This window comes from Struthio camelus, chromosome 11, assembly GCF_040807025.1.
Source record: "Struthio camelus isolate bStrCam1 chromosome 11, bStrCam1.hap1, whole genome shotgun sequence".
Taxonomy (NCBI): domain Eukaryota; kingdom Metazoa; phylum Chordata; class Aves; order Struthioniformes; family Struthionidae; genus Struthio; species Struthio camelus.
Genome location: NC_090952.1, coordinates 13,074,239 through 13,086,859, shown reverse-complemented (window position 1 = coordinate 13,086,859; position 12,621 = coordinate 13,074,239). Strand labels below are relative to the sequence as shown.

At 44.1% G+C, this 12,621-nt stretch overlaps 1 protein-coding gene across 9 annotated transcripts in view; it reads left to right on the top strand.

The window, feature by feature from the left end:
• The window catches only part of PASD1 (PAS domain containing repressor 1), a 58,619-nt gene that overhangs the window by 21,035 nt on the left and 24,963 nt on the right, over positions 1 to 12,621 (top strand). For 6 of the 9 annotated variants that reach the window (XR_011143410.1, XM_068956757.1, XM_068956759.1 and 3 more), the window contains 6 exons: positions 3,207 to 3,298; positions 4,711 to 4,767; positions 6,199 to 6,353; positions 7,621 to 7,712; positions 9,538 to 9,627; positions 11,628 to 11,748. Coding sequence is in view for 8 of the 9 variants with exons in the window: in XM_068956757.1 (XP_068812858.1) it covers positions 4,736 to 4,767; positions 6,199 to 6,353; positions 7,621 to 7,712; positions 9,538 to 9,627; positions 11,628 to 11,748 (490 nt within the window). In the remaining variant the exon portion in view is untranslated. Of the gene's footprint in view, positions 1 to 3,206; positions 3,299 to 4,710; positions 4,768 to 6,198; positions 6,354 to 7,620; positions 7,713 to 9,537; positions 9,628 to 11,627; positions 11,749 to 12,621 lie in introns of those variants that run through there. The other 3 variants (XM_068956755.1, XM_068956756.1, XM_068956760.1) reach the window with 2 other exon arrangements.

Genomic DNA, 12,621 nt, shown 5'->3' with positions numbered 1-12,621 from the left:
CTCTTCAGAAGTAATTGTACTAGAATATTGCAGGTAGCATGAAATAGCACTTTAACTATTAGATGTGTTTCGAGAAGTCCATTTGTCTTGTTAAGGCTGTCATACTCCATTACCCTTTCTGTAACCCTGGAAACGACTTTAAATACTATGACATTTGAAAAGTCTAAAATATAACTTTCCCTGGAAATGCTATGTATATTTTTTGAGGCTCTCCCTGTACAAGGGCTGAAAGAATCTTCTCCCTCCACATTAAAGGCATTAAGCAGTGATGGATATGCATTTCTCCATGGGAAAACTGATCATCACCTAATGTAGGTGGGGTGAAAAAAAAGACGCTAGCAGCATTGACAAGTGTCCTCTCTCCTTACCTGCTGACAGAGTTCAGAAATCCTTCTCTCCAGGTGTTGCAGGAGAGGATTTTCAGGAGGCAATAAATAAATTTTGATCCCTCTGGTTAATATAGTTAAGGTCAAAGAGATTCTATCTATAGCTATTTGAAATACTCTTAGCATGCAGACATACTGCTGTCAATAGTGGTAAGTGCCTTATCTTGCTGAGGATTGTATACAACCCTTATGAAACTATTCTTAAGTATTCTGGTTACTATATTTAGCTCCAGCTCATAACAAGACAAAAAGCACTTAGCTAAATGTAGTCCTGAACTGCTTAATCCAGTTAAGAATATTTTGTCCTTAGGTGTCTTCTGCTAAGACTTTTTATAGCTCACCATCCTGCTGCATCATGCAAAAAGCTTCTTGGTGTGTTCGGGCCTGCGAATTGTTTTATGGCCGTTTATTCTGTTTGAGCGTCAAAGTCTGTTGTTGACTGAGCGCGTCTCGCAGTCGTCGGAGGTATCTCACTGGAACAGCCCGGGGAAGCCTCCTCCCTCTGCCCCGCACGGCTCCCCTCGTCCACGCTGCTGTGACGGCGATAGCTGCCCTCAGAGGCTGGAGAATCAGGGCTCCGTTTGCTGGTTTAGCTGTGACAGGACTGCTGTCTCACTCAGTGACAAAAAAAGCTTTTCTCAACGTACTGCTTCCCGGCCTGGCTGATCGGGAGGACAGTCGTGTGTACAAGGCAGAGAACCTGCTGGGCATCCTGGGTGTTTCAGGTGGGAGACGATCTTCAGTCAATAGGACTGTACAACACAGGACAAGATGAAGATTTCTGCATAAAGCTTTCCGCTCAAAACTCAGGAAGGATCCTTTTGTTTGACTGAAATTTTGTATACCTAAGCCTGAATAAAAAAGAAGTTCTCTGAAGAATTGCAAGAGATGTTTGTCTTATTTCCATGTTAACTCATTGCTTTGAAAAAAAGCATTTTCTTTATGCGTATATCTCTGAAATTATTAAGACTGAGCAGGATTCTGACTTGCTTGTTCTTCTAGAAGAGAAACAGCTATATAATTTTGAAAAGTAGGACTAACTGATGAGCAGTTGTGACTTAGATAAGAATTTCAGTTCCGTTTTAGGTCAATAGGATAACACATAAGATTTTATGCTCTTTTTGAACTAGGATAGATGCTTGTAATTTGACCAGCATAAGACTACTGTGAAAACAGAGGTATAGCAGGTCCACCGTATTTAAACTTGTTACGTAGGTGTTGTTTTTAGTTGCTGTTTCACTGGGGATATCAGTAGTTGCATAAGATTTTCCCTGAAGTTCATGTTCCAAACTGAAAACGATCACTTAATCTGAAGTGCGCTTTTTACTGAACCACTTACTACTGAAACACATTAAGTATTTTATACTCTTGTACTTTATTGTTTCAGTGCTTTCAAGCCTCTTACCTGTAACTTCCATATTACAGTTTATAACCACCATATAACAATTTATCTGAGACAAATTTTTGAGCAAATGGACTGACAATTGCATTTCTCTCTAATGAACAGGAATTTGGCCTACTGTCTCATCTAACGCACGTAAACCGCCCCTACAAGCACTCTCTGTATCATTGGACTGTATCGATGTTACTCATTTAGCAGTGGTCCTACATTGTCAATTCCTACATCTTTCCCATTTGCCCTTTCCAGTATGCCTACTTTATCTGTTTATCTTTCAGCAGTTCTTCAGCTGGCATGTCGTTTCCTTCCGCTTGTGGGGTTTTCACTTGTCTGAGAAATGGGAAAACTATTGCTAGTCCTAGAGAATATTAGAAATGTAGATGTGTTTGTTTGTCCCCCATATTTACAAACATATTGTTATTGGTAGTGTCACAAGTTTTTGCAATGTCTTGATTCTGAAAGCTAATGCTAACATGAGTGGCAGGTAGTGAACCTGGGGCTCAAAGCCAGGAGGTCACTCAAACTGCATTGAAAGTTTGTTAAATTTGGAAACCCAGCACTTGGTTGTTGTTGAAGATATTACTCTCAGTCATGGATAGCTTGATTGTATCTGTATCCTTCCTGAGAAGAAGGGTTGTTTGGATCAAAACAAGCATCCATGGCTGCAGTTCCAGAGGTGAACACTGTGGGGTGAGTTTTTGTCAAAGAGGTCTGAGAAAGAAGAGAGAATGTGACAAAGGTGGATAATTGAGAAACGATAAACATTAGGTATGGGAAAAGAATTGATACAACAGAAATAAAGCGTTTGGGATAATTAAAATCATTGCAACCTTCAATTTCATGTGACATTCAGAGCGTTTATTAGTAGCTGTTCAAATAGTAATCAAAAAGGAGACGCTCGTCTCATGTCAGTAGCAAACCTTAGTGAAGTCCTAAATCCTTCCCAGTGGTTTCCGTGGCTTGCACTGGCTCTAGGTGATCATGTTCATCTCAAAGGAGATTTTTCATCACATGATTGGATGGATCAAGTATGGAATGTACTCACTGCTTTTCATAACATACACACCAGGTAAACTGTCATGTTTTGGAAAGGACTGGCATTGATGCTTAGTGGCCCCAAGCTAGTAGGGCCATTCTTCCATTCTACCGGGCCGCATTATTGTTTGGAAACGGGAGCTCAATTTGGCATTGTCTGGCTTCTTCTGCAAGACCAATGGAGTAAATGGTGCATACAGAATTAAGCATCCCAGAATATTGTCCCAGATCCTCAGGTCCTGGAGGCTTTGCTGAGCTTTTACCAGTTATACTTGAGCCTATTTCTAATTTACCATGGTAGACATTTTCAGCCTGAAGCGATTGCAGCTCTCTAGGCTAAGTCTTGTCTGCAATTGTGTTTTAACTGGATTTACTTTTCCTTCCAGGATTAATTTTTCTCCATCTCTATTTACATGGTGATAAGAAGTGCTAATCCCACTCAGTCAGTCTGGACTGATGAATCTGAGGAGTAGAACAGGTAATTTCTAATTTGGCTCTTTGCTTTCAATGACTCAGGCAGGGAGAACCACTCCCCCTTTGTGGTGTACATTCACCTTTTGGGACAAAGGAAATCATTTCATTCAGTTTTCCTCTGCCCAGATCTTTCGCAGGGAGGGAGATCCTCACCCTGGAGCAGGGAAGTGAGGGTAAATTTTTGTTGCTTTATTATAAGCAGTATCTTTAACTTCCTATCGGTTGTAGGTACTTCTATTTCTTGTTACTTTTATAGTCATCTCATTGTTTGGGCTTGGAGTAGTCTCAAAGCAGGGAAAAGTACTTGAATCTACCCCGCAAAGAGTCCTTCTCGGGCACTGGGTGTGGTGGGAAAGTTTTTCCAGTGAAAGTGCTCACTAGTCATGAAGACCGAAGGGTGCTGAAGCTGGGGACGGATGTGATCTCCAGCCACTTTGGAGCTGTCTGAGGTGGGCTGCAGCCCAGCACAGGAGGCTCTGGGCAGTGAAGGCTGTGGAGTGGTGGTGGCCAGCTTGCCTGGATCTGCCCAGCTGACACATCTGGAACGTGACTCCCCGTCTCGCTGACTTAGCCAATCTGAGTCACAGAAAGCAAATGACCAGTTAAGAAATTACGCTTATCATGTCTAATTTTCCATCATTTCATGGTGCTTGATTCCCTTCCTTTCCCTGGGTAATGCTGGGTGAGGAACAGTTTTAGCTTGAAGTCTTGGGTATGAATCCCAGTGGCAGGATGCGGTCTGGATGGTGTGTTTAAAGGCCAGTGGGGTAAGCAGCAGTCATTGCCTACAGTGGGCTTTGGATGGATATATCTATCATATGGTCTCTCAGATCTCCTGATGGTACCCTGTTGCTGCCTAATACTAATCCTTCTTGGAGTCAGCACAGTTTCCTATTTCCTCCTCTTCCACTGGGAAAGAAATCTCAGGTACTGTTTAACCACTGCAATGAATTCAGCCTGGTTGATTTCCCGAAACAGGATCAAGTGCAGTAGTATCTGGCACAGACCATAGCATGAAATCGCAGTCGCAGAGTAGCTGCTATTTCCTGCGCAGAATTTCGTGCAGATTTTGCCCCTCTGTGGTGCCCCCCTGGCTGCATCAGGTGGCGGCTGGGCTTGCATGTGGTTGTACTGGTAACACAGAAGGGAGTGCAAAGGCAGCAGGTGGGTTATCTCTTTCCCTGTAAAATCACACTTATTGAAGCTGTATATTTTGGCTTTTAGCAAGCCTCAATACCTAATGCAGAAAGGAAAAACAAGAAACTGCACAAAGGATCGGAAGTTAGGGAAAGGGAAGATAAAAACATCTGGAATGTCATGATGAACAAAACAGTAAGCTACATGAGGTCAAATTCTGACATCCTCAACAAAATCAGAGGATATGTCTCAGTAAGTACTGCTGTCTTTTCCTTCCAGAGCCCTGTGTTGTGTAGACGAACTGATGGATGAAGATGAGAAGGACAGGGCAAAGAGGTAGGAATGGGTCCACAGGGCACAGAGGGTGGAAGCTCGCCCGGGAGCCTCAAACAGCAAATGCTGTGTTGTCTGATGCGTTAAAACTAGTTGGGACCACAGATGTCAGAGGCAAAACTCCCATTTAATTTCCAGGTTTTGTATAGCAGACCAAAAAACAGCATGATTCTGTCACCATTTTCAAGCCTCTATAGTGTATTTGACCACCCTGTGCCAGGTTAATCAGCTCGGGGGTTGCTAGATTACGTTGTCTGGCTCTCAGAATCCGTGATTATCCGGTGCCTGTTTATTATCCTGATGCAGAATTCCTAACGTGTCATTTTGTTGTCATCATGCAATACTGCTCACCTGGGGTAGAGTTCCCTGAGAAACTTAGAGGACAGCCCTGCTTTAGCAAAGGTATGAGTTAATCTCCCTTCAGAGAAGCATTTGGTTCAGTTCTAATTAGTCTTTCTACATTAGTGCAAAGACAGAAATGGTTATGAACGTAAGTGAGCTGAGAACCTCTGAATGCCGATCTGAATATGAATGGAAATGATTTTTGCATATGACACTTGATATAGACCACAGGAAGCATGTATTACCATGAATATGCTTGTTAAAATATTAATTACTACTGGAAGAGGTTGTATGAAAGTAAGGTTACCTCTGATATGAGCACTGGAAAGAACATTTTGGAAGAAACTGAATGGATTGGCTTTTTCCTCTATTGTTTTTAGTGGAGGGGAAAACTCTAATAAAACGTTATTAAATTGTATTAATGCAAATTGGAAATTAGTCTGTGGTTTCTGTAGCCAGACTCTTAACATTCCCAGTTTCATATGGGACACTACTACCACTGCAGTTTTTCAAAACCAGATATAAGAGCACGTGCTTGGCTCTATTCCACAGTTGTCTCCGCACAGCATCCTGCATGTATAAGCTACTTTTGTGAGAAGAAGTCGGGAAATAAGGCATTCTTCTCTTTTGGGTCCTTATATCTGTCTGTGTGCACTAACTGGAAAAAAAAAAAAAGAACTCATATGGGTGTGGGCAAAACTCAAAATGGTGTGGGCAAAATGTAGGCACACAGAAGCTGGGCTTCTCTTATTGGAGGAACTTGGCCCATAACACCTTCGTCTAGTTACCACCACTTTTGAAGCAAACAAACAAATGAGATCTGCTACTGCAATGTATGCAAAATCTTGCTTAAATGAATAGGTCATGTTACCTCCAGTTATCCTTGCTGTTTTTGAGTTCAGTCCTGCTGCAAGGCTGTAAGCATCAGCAAAGCGCTTAAATCCAAACCTAATTTCAAACAAATGAGCATCCAAGAAGAATTTGGATTCTTAAATTTGAAGTGTTTTGCTGGAACAGGGTCCTTTAGCCCTCACTGGCTCAAGCTCTAGGTCCTTCATTTTACTTAGTGACAGTTGTGTTTCCATCACCCAGGGCATCACGCAACAAATCTGAGAAGAAAAGGAGAGACCAGTTCAATGTCCTCATTAAAGAGCTTTGCACAATGCTGCAAGGCCATGGCCACCCTCTCAAGATGGACAAGTCCACAATCCTGCAGAGGACCATCGACTTCTTACAGAAACAGAAAGGTACTGGAGAGTGCTGGGCCCATTCCCCAACCTTTGGGCGTCGAAAGCATTGGCTCTGCGTCTGGCCAGCAGTTGAATTCTGCTCAAAAGATGAGTGATGTTTCTCCCAAGCATCTGAAACCTCCATAGATGATATGAACACTAAGCAAGGGGCAGAAAAAGGCATAGCAGTTGGCCTCAGGAAATTTGCTAGATTTTAATACATTGCATATCCTAAGCAAGGATATGCTTGAAAAGATTCAGTACTGTATGTTTTTTAATGTAATGACATCACTCCATTTCCCTCACTGACCTCTGCATCCCCTGGCCTATTTTGTTCTCCTTTTCCTGCGTACCCTGCTCTGTTTTCTATTCCTGGATGCTTTGATACTGTCTTGTCACTGTCTGCTCTGCTCTGTAGCTTCTTTGCTTTTCCACAGCTCTCTCCTCCCCATGTTCTCTTGCCCAGTCCTCTGTCACCATCCTCCTGCCCCTGGGCCTGTTAGATCACTGTCTGTAATCTCTCCCTCTGAACAGTCCCGTTTTTCAGGGCATTTTGCCTTTCACAGTTTCCCTCCCCGTCCTCCTCGCTTATTGTCCTCTCCCTTGGCCATGGAAGAGGTAGGTTCACAAGCTGTGCTGACCTGAGATTGTTTGTCCATGATCTCTTCTTCTCTGCCAGCTGCACCAATCCCCAAAGACCACTTCCCTGTTTCCCTAGAGGACTGGTAGAGAGGAGCACCAGGTGCCTCCTGGGTCCTCCTGCCAGGTGCTATGCAGGCTCAAACAGGGCATGAGTGATGAAGAGCAGAGGAACAGCATGCATCACAAACGCATGGAGAAAGGTGCTTCTCTACTCTGTTCCCAGGGTCTCATGGGCTCAGAGATGGCAGAAGGCAGCCTGTCCTGCTGCCTGTGGACCCCTGTGAGTCCTTCTGAAGTGGCAGAGTTGAGGTCAGCTGTCAGCTGTCAGCAGTGTCAGCTGGTAGCCTGCAGGACCCTCGGTGGCAATGCTGATCTTACTCTGAAATCAGTCCATGAATCTTCATTTCTGAATGGTCTTCAGACCACCCAAAATGTCTCCTTTTTCTTTTCTTGATTTCCAATGGCATTTGTATCATGGTGGTGTGGAAAATAACTGTTGTGTATGGGAAGGCTTTGTACAGAGAATGATCTCAGGATGATTCTTCTGAAAGCCTCTTAAAAGAAGTCTCATGTTACTTGAAATGGAAAAAAACCTCTCCAACTAACATGAATCATGTTGCTTTTTTGGTGTTTTCTCTTTAAGAAATCACAGCACAGACAGAAGCCTGTGAGATTAGACAAGACTGGAAGCCTTCATTTCTTAGCAACGAGGAGTTCACCCAGTTGATGTTAGAGGTAAGAAGAAATTAAAGCTGCATAGATTAGTGAGAACTAATCAGTTCAGAGGAGTAGTTCAGAGATGTAGCTCCTTTCACCTGTAGGTCCCGATGTTAATGATTTCTACTGTGCTGGCACATCTAATCCAAAGCTGACTGACAGCACTGTTGTGCTGAATGCTTTGCACGTAGAATTAAAAAGATGGTTGCTTCTCTTAAGGATAAATAGCTTTTCATTTAGGAATAAAGACCAATTTGGCCCAGATTTGGCCTGGTGAGAGAGGAAAAACAGAACTGCCCTTCTCAGAACAGCCACTAAAACTAGTAGTATTAGCAAAAACTTGAAAGGACCTGAAAAAAACAGAGCCGCTCTCTTCCTCCCACACCCCATTAGCGTCTTTTACTTGCATTGCTTTCACATGCATTCAGCAGAACAGCTCTGATACTCTCACCTATAAAAACCTTTGGCTGATCTAAAAACATCCTGCGTGCTTTCTTGAAGAGCCTGCATTTTCCCAAGCCATTCTTAAAAGACACAGCTTGCATTTTGTGCTGCCTGCTCCTGTGCCTAGGAGCTCTCCTGTCCTGTGTAGGCAGCTGTCGCTCTTGGCCCCACCAGAATAAGGGTGGATGCTGGGCTGTGCTGGGAGGTGCTGCAGTGTCTTAGTTATTCCTTTTCATCAGGATGTCATGACTCACCTCCCTGGAAAAGTCTATTCAGTCTTTCTGGGGATTTCTCTCACCAAGCAAGCTGGTTTGTTCTAGCTGAATCAAAATAAATGCCCCCCGAGAAGTTGCTGGGGGATATAACCCTTTAATAACTGTCAGTTTGCTGGACTACATTAGGCCATTGACCAATTTCCTTAAAGTCAAAAGTACATCTGTTCTGAGCAAGTTTATTTTCAGCTGAGGCAGAGCGCAAAACTGAGGTGGGGAACAACTGGCTGTTGGGGAAGATGGTGAGTGCTACCTCTACTCAGCATCCTCAGCTCCCTGTAGACTAAACTGCAGAGCACCGTCGTGGTGTCTCCAGAAGAGCTAGCTTCGTGTACTCTGCTGACGAGAGGTTATGCATCCTGGATCTTGGTAATTGTTACAGAAGAACAGGAACACAGACTGGATCAATGGTACAAGAAGCTGTTGCAAAGAACAGGAAAAACACTCAGAGAAGAAAACGTATTTAGTGACTTAAGAAGGGATAGAGAACTTCAAATCCAGGCCAGGAAACCACTGAGGATAAGAAAGGAAAAACAAAGCAAACTTTAAAATTGTCATTTCACTAGCCTAGCCCACGAACGCTTTGAACAGAATAAATAATGCTTTAAATCTCACCCATGTTAGCCATAAATTGCTAAAAATACAGCATTGTGTAATTTGTCTGTTTCTGCTTTTCTGTCTGTCCCTCCATCCCTCCATCCCTCCATCCCTCCATCGATCCATCATGCTGGGTTTGCCGTGATGATATCTAACATCTCCATACACATTAGTTAACTATTGTGTAATTCAGAACACATAATGAAGTGATTGAAGTCACCAGGATTGTGTAGGTGTAGAAAATTTAGCAACCAGTATCTTGCTTCATGTTAAACAAATACTCACTGGATGCAAAGTGCAAGTCAATTTAATATTAATGAGAAAATAAGAATATAAAAAGAATACTGAATTAGACATCATATGTCATTTTTATTTTTCCATATTGAGCCATCATTACCGTACTTGACTTATGTTGGTTTTAGGCTGTTAGAGGCATCGCCTTTGAAATAATGAGCCTACTGTATTGTATTCTAAGTTGTTCCCTAGCATAATTCTTCTTTTTTTCCTTTTGGTCTGCCTTTTATCATTAGGCATTAGATGGCTTTCTCATTGCTCTTACCACTGATGGGATTATTATTTATGTATCTGACAGCGTCTCATCTCTGCTTGGACACTTACCGGTAAGTTCTGACAACGCAATATATTGAAGAATCTTTCTCCTGCCCTAACACAGCCCTGTTTTTGCAAAGATGGGACTCGGTTTTGTCCAGTGAAAGAGGCAACAACTCAGATGAAAAGATTTAGTTTAATGTCTGCTCTCTGGGGATGTGTTGGGGCCCGAGCTGCGGACCGCTGGAAATAAACTTTGGAGCTGTGAAAGCATGAGAATTAGAAAGCAAATTCTCTCTCCCTGAGCCTTAGTTCTTGTCCCATGCAGTCTGGGGTCGAGAGCCACCTGCGTTGCATGCCCAGCAGCGGGCTGCAGGCGTCCAGGGCAAGCGCTTTGGAGCCAGTTCAAGCTTCTGCTCTTTTCTAAAATAGCAGGTGCAGGTGATTCAGCTGAGGTAGATGCGTTTCGCATCTTCCTCCTCCCCAGGTGCCCGTTCAGCATCCCGCGGGAGGCGAGGCTGGATCAGCAGCCCCCCGGCAGTGCCGTGCCTCTCAGGCACATCTGACCGTAAGCCTGCCGAAAATGCCATTGCCTGCTGTGGGCTGAGAATTAGGCTGTGTGAAAGAAACAAGTTTCCGCCAAAGCTGCAGGATTCGAGTGCACTGGCCAGCTTAATCTACGCGCATGAACAGGAAATGCAGTCTAACTGGTGCTTGCACCAGTCTGTTACCCTTTAAATCATATTTTACGTGTGGATCAATAACACTAGATCCTTGGTTAGTTCATATTGCGACACAGTTGCAGCACGAGGCTTTACCATCATTCTCTGCGGACTTTGTGGCTGGGCACTGCTTCAGCAAGGAACCCGCAGGGCAGCGTCACATTATGGAAAGGCCTGCCACAAACAGCAGTCCCCTCGCAAGACTGTTTCCACTCTGTTGTGTTTGACATCAGCCATGGTATGAATGTCGTGGCAGAGACAACTGACTGTGGGTGGGGAATACACCGACAAACCCTTAGGGAGTAACTCAAGCTCCTGTGAATAACAGATTCTCTCTTAAGGTCTGCAAGTTAGCTAAAAAAAATCTATGCAAAATCACTGTAGTCGTAGCTCTCCGCTTGACTGCACATCTGAAGAAGGTTCTGGGTGGTGTTTATCCCATCAAGTACATGGAAAATCTCATGCTTATGAAATCTGTACTTGCTGAAGCTCTTCTCAGATAATTTAAAGACGATTTCAGGACTAAATCTGTCTTTCAATCACATTAGGTTTTACTACTTTGAGCCCACAGTTGTTAGTAACAAATATGGGGCATAAGAATTTCCTGGAAGAATTTCTAGAAGTCAGTTAGTTGTTGGGTGCAGAAGTTTTTGCTGGCCCCTCAAGAGCACTTTTTTTTTTTTATCTGGTGCCAAGCCTGAGGCATAGAAGATGTTGGGTGAAGACAAATTTGAACACAAAATTAACCTGTCTGGATGGCCTAGGGTGCAAAGTAGCAGATACGTGCTGACCTTTGGTAGAACCACCTTGGTCAGGTTGTGTGGGTTTATCAGCACTGAGCTACTTGGCAAGTCAAGTTTATTTAGCCAGAAGTTCATCTGGAGTACAAATAGGGGATGGAGAAAGAGCTCTCTCACTTCTGTCTCATGTTTTCTAAAGGAAATGTTATAGATTTTCATTCTGAAATGATTTCATATCCTGTTCTATTCCTATAGTATCAGGGTTTCTTCTCCAGCTTGCTTCTGGCTGTAACTGCAAGGCAGCCTCTGGAACCCGTTCAGCCTTTTGCAAATAGGTAGCAATACCAGGGTAAAATAACCTACAGGTTATGTCCTGCCCTAGATCCGTTTGCAGACAGAGTGTGACTTTTCAAGTTCCTTCTTAAGCACAGGAGCACTGTATGTCATCTCACAGAGAGTCCCATCTTGCAAGCAACACTTTCTAGTGTAGCTTCCTTGTGTTAAGCATCTGTGCTGGACTGGCAGCCTTTGTGTTCTGCTGGGGATGAAAACACGTGTGATTGTGTAAAGCTGCACTGTTGAACATGACAAAGCATTCTTTTGTATCAGTCAGATTTGGTGGACCAAAATATATTAAACTTTCTGCCTGAGCGGGAGCAGAGCGAGGTGTACAAGCTCCTTTCTCCACACGTGCTCATGACGGATCCTGTTGCAGCTGATTTTTTAAACGGTAAGCTCTTGTCTTGTCTGTCTGTCAGGGAAATTTGCCAAAGGCAAACAGCTCCCAAGGGGAGACTACACAGTGCTCTCCAGCTCTTTAATTCTCCTGCCTGCCATTTCTGTTGTGTTAAATTCTCCTTTAATATGTCTGGTTTCTAGTGCAGCGCATCACCTAATGTTCCTATACGCTCCCAATACTTGACCTTTGATTTGGACAGCATTTATTTGACTGTTTGCTTTGGATCGTAGGGCAGAGCACAGTTGCCCCACATCAGATATTTCTCCCTGGGTGGGATGCTGGACTGAGCCTGTGAGAGGAGTGGGGAGCTTGGGGGAAGAAAGAGGGTAGGAGGAAACCCGGAGAGTTTTGGCAGACCCTTCATTACTTAGGATGCTCACATATCTCAGGAAACCTGAAAAGCCCTCAGTGTAATTTAAACACCAGCCTTCCTGGCTGAAATCTGGGTCCGGGTCAACACTGCTGGCTGCTGCCCCACTCCTAAAACGTCCCTTCCTCCACTGTTCTCTCCAGAGCACACCCCCACACCAGAACTTGAAACCACATCTTCACCAGCTTCCTCTAGGAGAACACCCTCCTGCCCTCGCAGCCCCTCTCCTTCACGGGGCCACCAGGGCCCGGCCGCGCTCGCCCCTTCGCAGGAAGCGTGCACGGGACCCGGCGCTGGCTCTCTCCCCGGGGCTGCAGATTGCCTGGGCTAATCCGGGCAGCTCATACTTCAGGCATAAAATGCAACAAGGGCTTGGCACGCTGCCCGCTGTAGCTAATGGAAGGACTTAGGGTGACTTCAGTGCCCTTTGGCTCAGGGTCCTACTGAGCGCTGCCAGAACAGAGCATTTCTATGTCACTTTGCAGCTTTGCATG